This window comes from Anolis sagrei, chromosome 6 (genome assembly GCF_037176765.1).
Source record: "Anolis sagrei isolate rAnoSag1 chromosome 6, rAnoSag1.mat, whole genome shotgun sequence".
Taxonomy (NCBI): Eukaryota; Metazoa; Chordata; class Lepidosauria; order Squamata; family Dactyloidae; genus Anolis; species Anolis sagrei.
Window position 1 is genome coordinate 73,363,880 of NC_090026.1, and position 17,498 is coordinate 73,381,377.

A 17,498-nucleotide genomic window follows, 5' to 3' on the forward strand; every position below is an offset into this window, starting at 1 on the left:
GAGCCACATCTACTATCTTAGTGTGGTGAGATGTGTTCCACACTGGGCATGTGTGATGTATAATAATAATAACAATAATAATAATAATACATCACACAGTCCTAGATGCTTGGGAAGTGTTCGACTTGTGATTTTGTGATACGAAATCCAGATATAGATCTCGTTTGCTGTGACATACTGTGCTTTTGTGTCAATAATAATAATAACTTGCAAAGACTCTGGCACAAACCAGTAAAGGTGGTCCCAGTGGTCATCAGCAGACTGGGTCCAGTGCCTAAAGACCTTGGCCTGCACTTAAACACAATCGACGCTGGCAAAATTACCATCTGCCAGCTGCAAAAGGCCACCTTATTGGGATCTGCACACATTATCCGCCAATACATCACACAGTCCTAGACACTTGGGAAGTGTCCGACGTGTGATCCAATACAACAGCCAGCAGAGTGTCTGCTGTGGACTCATCTTGTTGTGTTTCAAATAATAATAATAATAATAATAATAATAATAATCTGAAAATAATAATAATCTGAAAAGAAGAAGAGAAAGGAAATTTTCTTTGTTTACAATGGACCCATCTTGTTGTGTTTCAAATAATAATAATAATTTTATTTTTATACCCCACCAACCCCAAGGGGATTTCAGGCGGCTTACGAGGGACTAGTCCAAAAATTACAATAAAACACAACAGATTAAAACACCAAACGTGAAAATATAAAAACAGTCACAATTGTAAACAAAGATCAAGCAATATGGCTGAGATAAAGAACATAGGTACAGGCTCACTGAGTACAATACATTCTGAAGGGAGCACATGGAAAGTAAGTAGGGCTTATCCACACTGAACTGCGTTCTGTGGCAGTGTGGGCTCAGATAATCCAGTTCAAAGCAGATATAGTGGATTAACTGCTTTGATATTCTGGGTTTGTGACAGTGTGGAAGGGCCTCTAGTCCCCATCTACACTGCCATATAAAATCCAGATTTTCTGATTTGAACTGGGTTGTATGGCAGTGTGGACTTATATAATCCAGGGCCCTTCCACACAGCCATATAACCCAGAATATTAAGGCAGAAAAACCCATAATATCTGCTTTAACTGGGTTATCTAAGGACCCTTAATATTCTGGGTTCTATGGCTGTGTGGAACAACCCATTGCCCCCATCTACATTCATATAAAATCCAGATTTTCTGCTTTGTACTGGGTTGTATGGCAGTGTAGACTCATTGTATGGCAGTGTAGACTCCAGGGCCCTTCCACACAGCCATATAACCCAGAATATCAAGGCAGAATTACCCAGAATATCTGCTTTGAACTGGGTTATCTAAGGACCCTTCCAGACAGACCCTATATCTCAGGATCCGATCTCAGGATTTTTGCTTTAAACTGGATTATATGAGTCTGCATTGCCAGATAATCTGTGATAAACAGAAAACCTGGGATCAGATCCAGGGATATAGGGTCTGTCTGGAAGGGCCCCCAGAATATCAAGGCAGAAAGCCCACAATATCTGCTTTGAACTGGGGCCCCTTCCACACAACTGAATAAAATCCCACGTTATCTGCTTTGAACTGGAATATATGGCAGTGTGGATTCAGATAACCCAGTTCAAAGCAGATATTGTGGGATTTTCTGTCTTGATATTCTGGGTTATATGGCTGTGTGAAAGGACCATGGGTTATCTGGGTCCACACTGCCATATAATCCAGTTCAAAGCAGATAATGTGGATTATCGGCTGTGATAATCTAGATCAGTGGTTCTCAACCTTCCCAATGCCGCGACTCCTTAATACGATTCCTCATGTTGTGGTGACCCCCAACCATAAAATTATTTTTGTTGCTGCTTCATAACAGTTGTTTTGCTCCTGTTATGAATCGTAATGTAAATATCTGATATATCTGAAATATCTGATCTGTATGTATTTTCATTCACTGGAACTAAGTTCACTGATATGCCTAAATGTGAATACTGGTGCGGTTTGGGCGGGGGGTTGATTTTGTCATTTGGGAGTTGCAGTTGCTGGGATTTATAGTTCACCTACAATCAAAGAGCATTCTGGACTCCACCAACGATGGAATTCAACCAAACTTGGCACACAGAACTCCAACAGAAAATACTGGCAGGGTTTGGTGGACATTGACATTGAGTTTTGGAGTTGTAGTTCACCTACATCCAGAGAACACTGTGGACTCAAACAATGATGGATCTGGACCAAACTTGGCACAAATACTCAATATGCCCAAATGTGAACACTGGTGGAGTTTGGGGAAAATAAATCTTGACATTTGGGAGTTGTAGTTGCTGGGATGTATAGTTTATCTACAATCAAAGAGTATTGTGAACCTCACCAACAATAGAATTGGGCCACACTTCCCATAGGGAACCTCAATGACCAATAGAAAATACTGTGTTTTCTCATGGTCTTTGGTGACCCCTTTGACACCCCCTCACAATCCCCCCCAGGGATCCCAACCCCCAGGTTGAGAAACACTGATCTAGATTATATGGCCATGTAGAAGGGACCCCAGTGTTTACAGTCTGGTTTCAATTCCCATACACCAGCTACACTTTCAATTCTCAAAACATCCGCCAGATGCCCTTATCTATTTAACATTTCCCAACTTCTTCTCAACCTCCCCCTCAGTCAATTTGTCCTTCATGGTAGGATGAACACAGCAGCCCTTCCCACAGCTGTTACGGGCATCCTGACAGGCTATCTGAGTCCACACTGCCATGTAATCCAGTTCAATGTAGATTTTATACAGCTGTGTGGAAGGGGCCTAAAAGTGCTGGTGCCTCACTAACCTGCCAAGCCCAGGATTCCATAGCAATGAGCTATGACAATTAAAGCAGTGCCAAAGTGTATTAATTCAACAGTGTGAATACACCCTTAATGCCCCATCAAAGAGAAGAGCTGTAGGATCAGAAGCTGCCTTGAGTCCAGTGCAAACCTCAGTACCAGTTTGAGATAATCCACATTGGGGAGTTATAGTGGTTTGGCATCATTGCCCTGTCTCCGTCCTCTGGAATCTTGTGATTTGTAGTTTTGTTTTGGCACAAGCGTCCTCTGATGAATTTCTCATAAAGTTGTGAATCCCGGAATTCAATAGTTGGGAGCCCCGGCAGCTAATGTGATGTCAATCTGCTGTGATTTTGCAGTGTAGATTCAGACTCAGTGGGGTCTCACCAACAGGGACATGGTGCAGATGGGAGAAGGGGGAGAGAGAAAGTCCACTTTGTGAGTTGATAAGGTGCCAAGTTGATGATCTTGTGCAAGTGGCCTTTCCACACAGCCATATAACCCAGAGCATCAAGGCAGAAAATCCCACAATGTCTGCTTGGAACTGGATTATCTGAGTCCACACTGCAACATATCCCAGCTCAAAGCAGATAATGTGGGATTCTTCTCAGCTGTGTGGAAGGGGCCTCAGCCTCAGACAGGATCTACACTACACTATCATATAATCCAGGTTAATTTCTTAGAACTGGGTTGTATGAGTCGACACTTCCATATAATCCAGTTCAAAGAAGATACTCTGGATTTTGTATGGCAGTGTAGATAAGGCCTCGGAGGAAGGCAGAAGCTAACCCACTGGGATCTAAGGTTGCCAGAAGTTGGAAAGGACTTGAAGACACAACAACAACAATGAAGCCAATGATTAAAGAAATCTGGAAAGAGACTTATTTGCCTTGCCTGCTACTGCTGCGAAGGAATGTTTGCAAAACACACTTTCCTTCCAAAAGGGATTGAGCAACAGTTGTGGTGAAGGCAGTGAAGACCTGCTACCAGAACCACAACTTTGTGCAACTTTATCCTGAATCTTAGCTGAGAAGTTTGCCTCTATCCGATTAGAAGAGAGATGTACAGGGTAGTGTTTGGAGCACCCTTGGAAGAGCTGACATGCCCCTAGTCCTGGTGTCCTGTCTATTCTCTAAACCAGAGTTTTCCAAACTCTGTTGTGACATGTTGGTGTGTCGGCTGCAGGGGGCAGGTTTGTTGTGCAAATGTAAGGAGAAACCTCTAGTCCAGAGCCTTCCAAACGCTTCATGTTGATGACACACTTTTTAAACATGCATCATTTAGTGACACAGTAATTCAGTTTTACTGGCAAGCTTAAAGTTAAACCAACCCCTTATAAGAGATATGAACAAATGCATATATTGTAATAATGAAATGTTTATTTATTTATTTATTTATTTCGGGCACTTCTACCCCGCCCTACTCAACCCCCTAGGGGGGACCCAGGGCGGTTTACAACCGGCACAATTCGATGCCACAATTCAACAATAAAATACATAACAACAATAACCACAATAGTTAAAACATTCAGTTAATACAATAACAGCTAAAAAGCCAATTTAGTGGCCAACGTTCACCGAGTTCTAAAATCCGTAAGTCCATTCAGCATGTTTGGGGACTGCAATATATCTCATGAAAACCTTTCATGTATATTTGTAAAAATACATGATTTATTGCTTATGGTGCACTACTCTATTTCCCTTAGACAATTTATTTATTTACTAACTATATTTATACACCGCCCTTCTCAGCCCGCAGGCGACTCAAGGCAGTTTAAAGGGGCGAAAATTCAATTCCCAACGACACCATTAAAACATTTTAAAACATTAACATATACTATAAAACCATAACAAGATCAATAAAACATAAATCATTTGCGTCTCCTAGTTAAAACGTTGTCCAGTCTCATCATCCAGTCGTTCCATATTCCTATGTCTGTTACATTGCATTTTCAAACGCTTGCTCAAACAGCCAAGTCTTGACTTTTTTCCGGAATGTTAAAAGGAAGGGGGCCAATCTAATGTCCCTAGGAAGGGTGTTCCACAGCCGAGGGGCCATCACTGAGAAGGCCATGTCTCTCGTCCCCGCCAAACATATTTGTGACGCAGGCGGGATCAAGAATGTTGAGACGATCTTAATGTTCTAGATGGGGAGACGCATTCAGACAGGCAAGTTGGGCCAGAACCGTTTAGGTCTGTATAGGCTAAAACCAGAACTTTGAATTGTGCAAAGTGGCAGCCAGTGGAACTGGCACAACAGAGGAGTTGTATGTTCCCTGAGCACCGCTCCTGTTAGTAATCTGACTGCCGTCCATTGGACCATTTGAAGCTTCCGGACAGTCTTCAAAGGCAACCCCATGTAGAGTGCGTTGCAGTAGTCTATACGGGATGTAACCAGAGCGTGGACTACCATGGCCAAGTCAAACTTCCCAAGGTATGAGCGCAGCTGGTGCACAGTCTTGGAAATGTATGTATGTTACTATTTTACAAATCATATATTTTTTAAAAATATCAATGAAAGGTTTTCCTGGGAGATGTTGTATCCCCATACATGTCATTATTGCAATTTATGTATGTCTATAGCTCTTATAAGGGGTTGGGTTAACTTCCACTTTCCTAGTAAAACTGAATGACTGTGTTGCCCAATGATGCATGTCCAAAAAGTGCTGCTTCAACATGAAATTTTTGGAAAGCTCTGCTTTAGACCCAGTTTTGTCAGGAAAACCAAAGAAATTATGCTATCAGGCCCTGGTGGAATGTACCCACTAAGACTTGTCTTGTAGAATACAGAGGGCAAATCTTGGCAATGCTGGCAAACTGGCAGAAACTTTGTTATTTCTCATGGCTTCAAATTTTGAGACCCAGCATGGTGTAGTGGACTTATTGCTTGTTGGACTACGATTCTGTAGACCAAGGTTTGATTCTCATTGAAAGCCACTGGTTTATTTTGGGTGAGTTACACAATTTCAGCCGTAGAAAGCTCAGTGATAGTCTTCACCTTGGAAATTGCTTGTTGGCACGGCAACAATGAATGGTCTCAAGTTGCCATTGGTTTTTTGCTGATGTGCGAGAGACCTCCAAAACGCCCTGTTATTAACAATTACTATATATTATTCAATTATAAGATGACATCGATTGTGAAATCCACCCTTTTTTCAATACCTTCACCACCAACAGAAATATATGAGGTATACCTGCGATCCTAAGACGCACCCCATTTTTTGGAAATGTTTATATAGGAAAAAAAGTGTGTCTTAGAATTATATAGAAAAAGTGCGTCTTCTGTTAAATTGAGACTTCTGTTAAATCTGTAATGCTGTCTTCCTCGTCGTACTACTTTCCACTTTGTTGAGCATTCTCATTTTTGGGTTGCTGTGAGTTTTCTGGGCAGTATGGCTTGTTTCAGAAGCATTCTCTCCTGACATTTCACCCACATCTATGGCAAGCATCCTCAGAGGTTGTGAGGTTTGTTGGAAGCTGGGCAAGCGAGGTTTATATATCTGTGGAATAATATCCAGGGTGGGAGAAAGAACTCTTGTCTGCTTGAGGCAAGTGTGAATGTTGCAGTTGGCCAGCTTGATCATCCTTGAATGGCCTTGCAGCTTCAAAGCCTGGCTGCTTCCTGCCAGTGCTCCGAGTCCTACTCTCCAAGGCAGCATTTCTCCCTCCTTCTTATGGCAGCCTTTCACATATTTATACATGACTAGCATGTTTCCTCTCTACCTTCTCTTCTGCTGGCAAAACATACCCAGCTATTTAAGAGTGACGTCACCTCAAAGGGATTCCTGGTCTCCAGATCTTTGGTCATTTTGGTGTTAGCTGGCCCTGATTGTTTCCTGTCTGGAATTCCCCTGGGGTTATTTTAGTGTTGCTTTTTTATTTACTGTCCTGATTGTAGAGTTTTTTTAAATACTGGTAGCCAAGCCAGATTTTGTTCAATTTCATGGCTTCCTCCCAGGCAGGAAGCAGCCAGGTTTTGAAGCCAATTGCAACATTCACACTTCTGAAACAGACAAGAATTCCTTCTCCCACCCTGGACATTCCACAGATATATAAATCCCATTTTCCTAGTTTCCAACAGACCTCACAACCTCTGAGGATGCCTGCCATTGATGTGTGCGAAACGTCAGAGAGAATATTTCTGGAACATGGCCATACAGTCCATTTAATTCTGACCATGAAAGCCTTCGACAACACATTCTCATTTTTTCTTATGAGTCATATCATGTCGCACTGTGCCCAAACAATAAGTTACTCATTTTGACTTTCTGGTTCAATTTATTTTCCTTCCGTTTAGTCATATTTTTAAAAATTCTATGTTATTGTGTTATTGGTAGAATTTTCTGTAGCACCACATTAAATATAAAGTTTAGATTCATATGGTCTTGTTTCTAAAAATGGTATCCTTTGGGTTTTGCTGGTTATTGCTTCAGAGTAGCCTCTGCAGATGATTTTTGGGAGGACTTTTGCCATTTGTGGGAAGGATATTAACAAACTGAAAAAACAGAAAGAGCCTTTTCTGGGGGAAGGTTCATCACACTAAAATGTGACAATATCCACAAAGGAGGGATACTTTTTGGCCAACCAAAATGCACAAAACACACTATGAAAGCTTCCAAAGCTCCACTGGGATTTTACATTAGGCAAAAGACTTTTTTAAAAACTGTAGAGGAAAAAATAAAAAGGAAGAAAATTACGGTGTGGGAGATTGTATCATGTTGTCTTCATTGGAGGGGATTTTGCGATGTACTTGGAATTATCATTTGTATTTTAATAGCTTTGCTAAAAATCTTGGGTAACCAATTGAAAAAGAGGAAATGCGTGTTAGAAGGGTTTGTTTTTTTATTTCCAGTTGCAGTTAGTGTTTAGGCATTTTATAGTAGAAGTCACTAGGAAATTCAAGGTATTATTGTGAAACATAGTTATTGTGTCTGAAAAAAACAGACACTGAGAGAAACAGTCTGTGGAACCTGAATGTTGTTAACTATTATAACAACCTGTATGTTGTTAGCTTAGGACACACAGGAAAAATAATAAGAGGAGAAAGAAACTGGGACATTTTAAAAGAAGTTGAAACAATTGCACAACAGAGGATTCATCATCATAGAATCATAGAATCAAAGAGTTGGAAGAGACCTCATGGGCCATCCAGTCCAACCCCCTGCCAAGAAGCAGGAATATTGCATTCAAATCACCCCTGACAAATGGCCATCCAGCCTCTGCTTAAAAGCTTCCAAAGAAGGAGCCTCCACCACACTCCGGGGCAGAGAGTTCCACTGCTGAACGGCTCTCACAGTCAGGAAGTTCTTCCTAATGTTCAGATGGAATCTCCTCTCTTGTAGTTTGAAGCCATTGTTCCGCGTCCTAGTCTCCAAGGAAGCAGAAAACAAGCTTGCTCCCTCCTCCCTGTGGCTTCCTCTCACATATTTATACATGGCTATCATATCTCCTCTCAGCCTTCTCTTCTTCAGGCTAAACATGCCCAGTTCCCTAAGCCGCTCCTCATAGGGCTTGTTCTCCAGACCCTTGATCATTTTAGTCGCCCTCCTCTGGACACATTCCAGCTTGTCAATATCTCTCTTGAATTGTGGTGCCCAGAATTGGACACAATATTCCAGATGTGGTCTAACCAAAACAGAATAGAGGGGTAGCATTACTTCCTTAGATCTAGACACTATGCTCCTATTGATGCAGGCCAAAATCCCATTGGCTTTTTTTGCCGCCACATCACATTGTTGGCTCATGTTTAACTTGTTGTCCACGAGGACTCCAAGATCACTATGTTGTTGATTTTATTTTATTTTATTGTGTTTGTTTTAATCTGTATTTTCAGCCTTGTCCCCTGGTAATACACCCAGAGTCCCTTCGGGGAGATGGAGGCGGGATATAAAAATAAAGTTGTTGTTGTTGTTGATGTTGTTGTTGTTGTTATTATTATTATTATTATTATTATTATTAACTATCCACCAGATCCTCAAGGGTTTGAATATCACTGAAATATTTGCATGGTAGCTCCAAACTGCACAGTTCGGTTTCTATGCATTATGTGCAAATAAACATGTCATGGCAACAGCAGGGACATTTTAGAAAACGATGCTTCAGTTCATTACTTCAATTTTGAGCTCAGCTGCTGTGACGTGCAGAGGCATTTGATCAAGCCGATCCATTATTTCCTTAAACTAAGCAATACTACGAATATGTTCTGTTGTAATATTAAGGATGAGTAAATGAACACTGCTGTTTTGAGTAGGCGGGGGCTGATTAGGTTTATTTGTTTCCAGCGATGACTAATACCAGATGAGATATTTTTAGAGCATTTCCTTTGAGCCATCAGTTTCTTTTCTTCAAGCCTTATTCTTGTTGCTGCTTTATCAAAACCTGTTGTCAAACTTGGCACATATTTTGCAGTTTTTAAATGTGCCAACCTTTTTATTTATTTACATTTTTAAATGTTCTCACCCAAGTTCCAGGTTGAATTGGTTTTGCAAAGGAGGGAGCTTGAAAAAATACCTTTTTTGTACAACAGCTTGCAGCATTATTTATATTGCAAAATATTCTAAACTCTGCCCAGTTCAACCAAGATTCCACACAAAATTTGGGAAGAAATTAAGCCATTTAAAAAGCACATGAATACATGCTGGCCAGTAGATTCTGAGGGCCCTTCCACACAGCCCTATATCCCAGAATATCACAGCAGAAAATCCCATATTATCTGCTTTGAACTGGAATACATGGCAGTGTGGACTCAGATAACCCAGTTCAAAGCAGATATTGTGGGATTTTCTGCCTTGATATTTCAGGATATAGGGCTGTGTGGAAGTTCCCTGAGAGTGTGCTCTACAAAAAAGCATTTCCATGCGCTAGGATATACAGCTTCCCAGTTATTTCTACAAAGCCCCCTTCCTACCCCTATATCCTAGGATCTGATCCGATATTATCTGTTTATCTCAGATTATCCGGCAGTGGAGACTCATATAATCCAGTTTAAACCAGATAATCTGGGATCAGGTCCTGGGATATACCGTATATACTCTAGTATAAGCCAACTCGAATATAAGCGGAGGCACCGAATTTTACCACAAAAAACTGGGAAAACTTATTGACTCAAATATAAGCTGAGGGTGAGAAATGCAGCAGATACCAGATTAATTTCAAAATAAAAATAGATACTAATAAAGTTACATTAATTGAGGCATCAGGAGGTTAAATGTGTTTGAGTATTTACTGTATTTCAAAGAAAAACAGTAAACTAGCTCTGTAAGTGGAAAAGTAGGGTCAACAAAAACAATATGGCATCAATAACAACAATAACAACAACAACAACAACATAACAACAACAACAACAACAACATCAATAATAATAATTATAGAATTTTATTTGTATCCTGCCCTATCTCGGGCCGGCTTCCAACATAGTAACAGGCAAATGTTCAGTATCTATATAAACAATGCAGAGCTAGATATAGATCTATAATTATATATACTAATATCTCATGTGCATTTTCCCCTGAAACATTTGCAAATCTGCTCTCTATATGTGCGTTTCCCTCCTACAATATTTGCAATCCCTATATATCTATGTTTACATCTATCTAGACATCTCTCTCTTTCTGTCTCTGTGCATTTCCCCTGCAATATTTGCAAGCCCTATATTCATATCTTTCTAGGCATGACTATATTTGTGTGTGCATTTCCCCCTGTAATGTTTGCAAGCCTTATATATCTATATTAATATATATCTATCTGGACATCTCTCTCGATATAGATAATTATATCTATATATGGTTTGCTGAGACTTGCAAACATGTGAGGGGAAAATTTAATATAAAATAATGTATACCTATAGATACAGGTATACAAGTAGATGGAAATCTCTAGATATCTATATGTATATAGGATTTGCAAAGACCTGCAAACATATGAGGAGAAAACTTTCAAGGGAACAAAAATGCACATGTAAAGTTAATACATTTAGATACACACAAAAATGCTGTATCTATCTGCCCAATTATTGTTTTATTTTGGCTTTTACAGTCATGGTATAAGCCAATATACTATTGTTCTTGCAATGTGGACTGGAGAATACCACTGTAATCTAACTAAAAGGTTTTTGTGTATATTTCTTCAGTTCTAAGGTGCCATCGATTGCACATTAATTTCAGCACCACAACCATCACCAGCAATAATAACTAAGACACATCCTTCTTTTCAAGATGTATATTTGGAGGGGGGATAGATGTATCTTGGAATTGAATTGTGTGTGTATTCCGTATACCTTCCATATAGCTCCCATATATCTCTCCTTTTGTCAGGATGAATCCCCTCGACTTTGCAGACCCTCTTGATTATGCAGACTTCTTGAAAACTGAAGGAAATGAACACTTCAAAAATGGGAGATATTCTGTGGCAATCAAAAAATATGACGAGGCAATAAATATAAGAACGTACTTTTATCAAACACAAAGGTAAAGTGTTGTTATTTTTTTTTAAGCTGAGACAAAATTAAAGAATGTGATTTTGGGGTGTGGTGTAGTTTTTCAATGTATTTTAAACTGTATTTCAATATTGTTAGGCTCCATGGCACAAATTATTATACTCACATTTTAATGTATTTGCCCTATCTTTAATTGTATTGTGTCATGTTTGCATTGAGCCGCCTGGAGCCCCTGTATTAAAAGAAAGGTGGAATAGAAATAAAGTGAACCAATATATAACCTGTTTGGTGCTAAGTTCTAAATTTGGTTCTCCTCTTGGGCTGGATTGCATTTATTTGAGTGTTTACTTTTTTTAAAAAACAAGTGATTGATAGAAACTCTGACATAGCATAGCAATGGCTATATGACCATCTTTGAAGGGAAGGAAAATACAGACTAGGGAGAATCTTTCATGACAGCTAACAAAAGGAATTGTGATTGGTCTTCGCGCCCAGCCTTTGTCAGAGCTTATCAAAATGATAGAATTAATGCAGTTTCACACCCCTTTACCTGTTATTGCTCAGTGATATGGAATCATGGAAGTTTTCATGTTGTAAGGTATTTAACCTTCTCTGCCAAAGGGTTTGTTTACCTCACCAAATTACAACTCCCAGGATTTCATAGTATTGAACCATGGCTATTAAAGTGGCATCAGACTGCATTAATTCTACACTGTACATATACCCTTAGGGCCTTTTCAGACAGGCCCTATATCCCAGGTTTTCTATTTATCCCAGATTATCCGATAGTGGAGACTCATATAATCCAATTTAAAGCAGAAAACCTGAGATCAGATCCTGGGATATAGAGCCTATCTGGAAGGGTCCTTAGTCAGGCCCCTTCTACACTGCCATATAAAATCTGGATTATCTGCTTTGAACTGGATTATATGGCAGTGTAGACTCATATTATTCAGTTCAAAGCAGATAATGCAGATTATCTGCTTTTTATAATCTGGATTATATGGCACTATAGAAAAGGCCAATATAGAGGGTATTGGGGCAAAAGAAATTCTGGGGACAGATGTGGCAGAGGATGCATCTCTCTATGAAATGACTATTATTTTATTTATTTATTTATATTCCGCCTTTCTCCCCCCGAAGGGGACTCAGGGCGGAGCACAGCATATATACGGCAAACATTCAATGCCAGGACACAAATTTATACACACATACATAAACATTAAAAACATTTATCTCAATATTAAAATACACCATTTAAAACCTTCCTAGTCATCAGCATCAAATATATTTGGCCTGGTAATCTTTCCTATTGCTTCTTTATTGCCCTGTCCCGAAAGCTTGGTCCCACAGCCAAGTTTTTGCCATCCTTCTAAAGGACAGGAAAGAGGGGGCCGGCACTGATCTCATTAGGAAGGGAGTTCCATAGCCAGGGAGCAAGCACCGAGAAGGCCCTGTCTCTCGTCCCCACCAATCATGCCTGTGACAATGGCGGGATGAAAAGCAGGGCCTCCCCGGAGGATCTTAATCTCTGGATGGTTCATAGGAAGAGATTCTTCTTTAGCAGGGATGGTCAAGGGTAGAGTGTCAATCTAAGTGTCCTCTGCAAGGTGTTGACATGCAGAGTACTCTATAGTATGAAAGCAAGGTTCATTGAAGTACTGAAAATGAAAAGGACATTTGATTTCAAGAATAAGTTCAGGAACATTTGAAATTTTGCAGAGAAGCTGTAGTTCAGGGATACAGAACACATTTTGCATCAGAAGTCATAGATTTTTTTTTAAAGACTCCAGCAAACTTGGACTAACAAACACCCTAGGGTTCCTTTTGTCATTTGTTCTAAAGCTTACATTCAAAAGATGCACAAAATTATAGAAAAAAAATGTCAGAAGTTTGATGTCCTTCATCTCCTTCAACACCATTCCATGTATCCCAAAACTGGAAGCTGTTCTGAAGAGATTCTTCTTTTAGATTCTCTCAGTCCTCCAACGTAATTCTATGCTCAACTTCCACTGAAGGTGCCTTGGATATTTCTAGAGAGGTGTTCCTTTTGATTAAAAAAATTACTGTTTTAAAATTTTGTTCTATTTCCCTCTTTTATGGGAGCTCAGCATGCCTCACCCTGTGAAAGTAGATCAACTGTAACTATTTTTTCTTTTGAAATGCTTATGTCAAAAGAAGAGAAGATCAATGCCCACAATTTCTGTGTATTTAATTGTGTAAAATCTATACCAAACCTCCTTTTGATTCTTATTTTGTAGGATACCTTGCCACCGTGAAATAGCGGTGTTGATGTGCAATCGATCAAATGCCTTCTACAATTTAAATAAATGGAGTGAAGCCTGTTATTCTGCAGAATTGAGCCTCCAGTGGGATCCAACCTATGTTAAGGTATATGTGGAAGACTTTCAATGTTGCATGTGCTTATTTGTTTATAAGTTGATGTTCTTTCATCTGTATAAAGTTCAAGTTATCACCTATAAAGCCCTAAACAGCTGGGGTCCTGCCTATCTTCATGACCGCATCTCTCCCCCCCCCCCCCATGAACTATAGTGGGCTCTAAGATCTGCAGGGGAGGCCCTCCTATTGGTCCCACCACCGTCACAAGAGAGGGCTTTCTCAGTGGTAGCCCCACGGCTTTGGAACTCCCTTCCCAGGGAGATTAGACAGGCCCCTACACTGTCTTCCTTTTGTAGGGACTTGAAAACGTGGATCAAGCCTTTGAAAATGTTTGGACCCTAGTTGTACTGCGTAGTAGTTGCACCTTCTGCACTTTATCCCATGCCCTCTCTCTCCAATACTGCAGTTGGCACTTATTTTATTCCTAATGTTTACAGTTTGTCCATGTTTACAGCAATTTACCGCCATGGTTAGAGGGCCACTGCTTGATTGAGTCTGAGTTGATGTTTTTATATGTGCATGTGTTGTATTTTACTGTATTTTATATTGAGCTTATACTTATGGTTTGTTTTTAGGCACTTTGCGCCGTCTGTAAGCCACCCAAGTCCCTTCAGGGAGATGGTGGCAGGATATAACAATAAAGTTGTTGTTGTTGTTGTTGTTATTATTATTATTATCATTATCATTATTAAAGGAATATTTCATCAGTATGTGTTGGAGTTCTTGACTCTTTCCAATGTGGCATTTAGATGCTACTGATTATGTTATTTTTTTAAAAAAATCTTGAGGTTTCTACGTTTCAAGTTTTCTATTCTATACATTCCCATTGAGTTAAAAGGGATGCACAAGAACTATTATTTTTCATGGTAAACACACCAGTTGTCAGCGTTAATTCACTCATGAGGTTGCCAGTCATCATGTGTAAGAATTTATAAATAAAGCCGTGATGGGCAACTGCCAGGGGATTATGGGTGCACAATGTGTCCCGCAGATGTGTTGGATACAATTTTACATTTTTTGGAAATAACTTTTAACTGAAAAAAAAAAACCCTCCCATATTTCTTAGGAAGCATAAGAGTTTTGGAAAATGGCATTCCTAACGTTTTGGGAAAAAACACCTTTTGGAGATCATAACTTTTTAGAAAACCATGAGCTTTCAGAGAAGAGCCAAAACCCCTTTAGAGTAGAATCTTCTCTTGTGGTATACAACCAGATATAATTATGCTAGGCAATGGTTTCACTTGTTAGACTGAATAACCTGTTATCTCTGATCTGTTAAGAAAACAGATTTTGCCAGTACATAAAAATAACAGCAGTGTTTCAGAAGTGTTTTAATTGTCCAAAATATACACACTCTCCCATAAAACAACTTGTTTTATATCATGCCCTCAAAAGACAAAAATGAAGTAAATTTTGATTAAAAAAAATAGCATATTGATTTACTCACAACCTTCATGTGTTCAGCATACACAGGTACAAAACTTATTAGTCCAGTTTCAGATATGTTTGAGATAATTTTCTGTGCCATCTGTCCAGAACATCTCTTACAGCAAAGCAGCAAGTAAGTGTGTGATTTGAAGTCTAAAGTAGTCCATAGTCTGCTGTCTGTGGTAGTCTGAAGTAGTCATGTGGTTGGCAGCCCCTTTTATAACTTCTCAGGAACCATAGAGTAAAGGAAGCTGCCTACTAGAACATACACACAGGAAACAGCAACAGAAAAATAGATAAAAATTACTCAAGAATGCTTGAAGGAGGTTGACATTTCCAACAAAGGGTAATTCTGCTGTTTTAAGCACTGGATAGTCTTTTTAAAGGCAGGAAATTAAAAGGGAATTTTAATTTGAGGATAATTTGGTGAAGTTATATCTAAGGCTGATTTACTTGATAGGGTAATCTGGAGGAGGATGGGAACAGAAGTGTTTAGAAATTTAATAAGAATATGTTGTTCGAGTGCATTAATGTTTTACATCTCAGTTCTTTTAAAGTCAGTTTACTCTGAGAGTTCACCATTCTTAGTTAGGAAGACATGCTATTACTTTGTTGAAATCCCTTTTTTCTTTGTTGGCTCTTCTGGTCGGCCTGTGTGTTGCTGCAATGGAGTAATGATTCCCCTGAGACTCACTTCCTTCCTACTTTCCATTCTAGGGATACTACAGAGCTGGTTACTCTATGATGAAATTGTCACATCCTCTTGATGCAGCCAGAATATTTTCTCAAGGTTTGAAACTCCTTCATGGTTCATCAGATGTGGGCGAGATATCTGATTTTATAGTTGGAGTCTTTTCAAGTGCTAACGGTAAGTGACATGAGAAACAATGGATGGAATTTACAATTTCAGTTACAAATGTGAAAACCTAGAGTTAAGAATTCAATAGTGTAGGGAATTTATAGGGATTGTGAAAGCCCCCCAATCCTAATTTCCAAGATACCAACTGCTGCAAGCAACAGTGCTCCATTTTTCTGTCAGCTGGGAAGTAGCAGAATGAAACACTGCCTTCTCCCATGAATGCTTCTGGTGTGACAGTGAGAAGCAGGAGCCCCGTTGCAATGTCTCGTCACATCAGAGATCACTCAGAGGAGCAGAATGGAAAAACCAGTCTGCTGCATCCTGATAAACCAGAGAAACAGACCCTTATCACTTGCAGAAGCTGCAGGAAAGTGGGTACAATGGACAGGGGATAGATGGTTGGGCTGGGATCCTGCAAGGTAACACTCTGTCGGGAATGTAGTTAGTAGGCATGGCTAAGTCCAGTCAGAACTTTCATTATTTGGAATAAAGTCAGAAAGATTTCCTTTTTGAAGCGATTTTGAAGTTTTTAAGAAAACCTGGAAGTCCTTTGCCATTTCGAAGCTTTGTCGCCATTTTTTTAACGACTCATGAAGTGAATCAGAAATGATTCAATGATTCAGCTTCCCCCTTATAACTCACTTCTGTGACTTTAAAACTGGCTGCCTTTAATGCTTGAGGAAGAAGTGGAGCAAATCCATGCTTCTCCCTTGTAACTCGCTTCTGTGACTTTAAAACTGGCTGCCTTTAATGGCTTGAGGAAGAAGCGGAGCAAATCCATGCTTCAAGCGAGTTATAAGGGAGAACCCGCTCCTGGAGGAAAACAACTACTTTCAAAGTAGGAACCATGCTATGAAACAGGAAATAACACTTTCAAACTATTAAAGATTCGGAAGTCTCAGAAGGTTCAAAAAGTTTAGAACTTTTTTCCTGTGAAAATAGGAATTGACTTTAGAATCGAACCACAGGCTACATCCAAAACGAGTTTAAAACCAATTTAAAAACAAGTTTAAAACCAATTTTTTTTGGTCAAACAAGCCTAGTAGTTAGAGCAGCCTATTACAGATAAGATATTACTAGACTTGTCATGTGCCTCTCCCATCCCCTTTAGTGCCCCCCAGTGGTTTGACCCCTCCTATCAGTCTCTCCCCCCCCCCCTCAATTCCATACCTATTACATTAACCTGTGTTTTTAAACTGTGATTTTAACCTGTTTTCTAATTTGTTTTTTAAACAACTGCTTCACTGGGAGCTGTGTTTTCCCTTTGCAGGGTGCTTGTGCCCGGCTTTGTGCTGGTCAGTGACCATTATAAAGTTTTGTATTGTATTGTATTGGAAACAGTTTAAGAAGCCCTGGTTTAAACAATCAGTGAAGTGAGCTGGTAGTTTCCACCTTCTTCCTCCTTACTCACTCCTGTTCCATTGTCTAATCTCATCTCATTTGTGGTGTGCAAATTATCAAATGTCCTGCTCCAGTCCCAGTTTAAAACGTCATCCCTCATAAACACTCCCTCCCCCCCTATTTCCACCCACTTAGCACACTCCTGCTCTAGCTTAAAATATCATCCTTGGCTTGCAAAT

General features: G+C 39.7%; 1 protein-coding gene across 2 annotated transcripts in view; it reads left to right on the forward strand.

Moving 5' to 3' along the window:
• The window catches only part of TRANK1 (tetratricopeptide repeat and ankyrin repeat containing 1), a 75,900-nt gene that overhangs the window by 1,421 nt on the left and 56,981 nt on the right, over positions 1 to 17,498 (forward strand). For both annotated transcript variants that reach the window (XM_067470197.1, XM_060781673.2), the window contains exons 2-4: positions 11,110 to 11,262; positions 13,493 to 13,622; positions 15,777 to 15,927. In XM_067470197.1, coding sequence (XP_067326298.1) covers positions 11,111 to 11,262; positions 13,493 to 13,622; positions 15,777 to 15,927 — 433 coding nt within the window. In that variant the 5' untranslated portion in view covers position 11,110. The remainder of the gene's footprint in view (positions 1 to 11,109; positions 11,263 to 13,492; positions 13,623 to 15,776; positions 15,928 to 17,498) is intronic.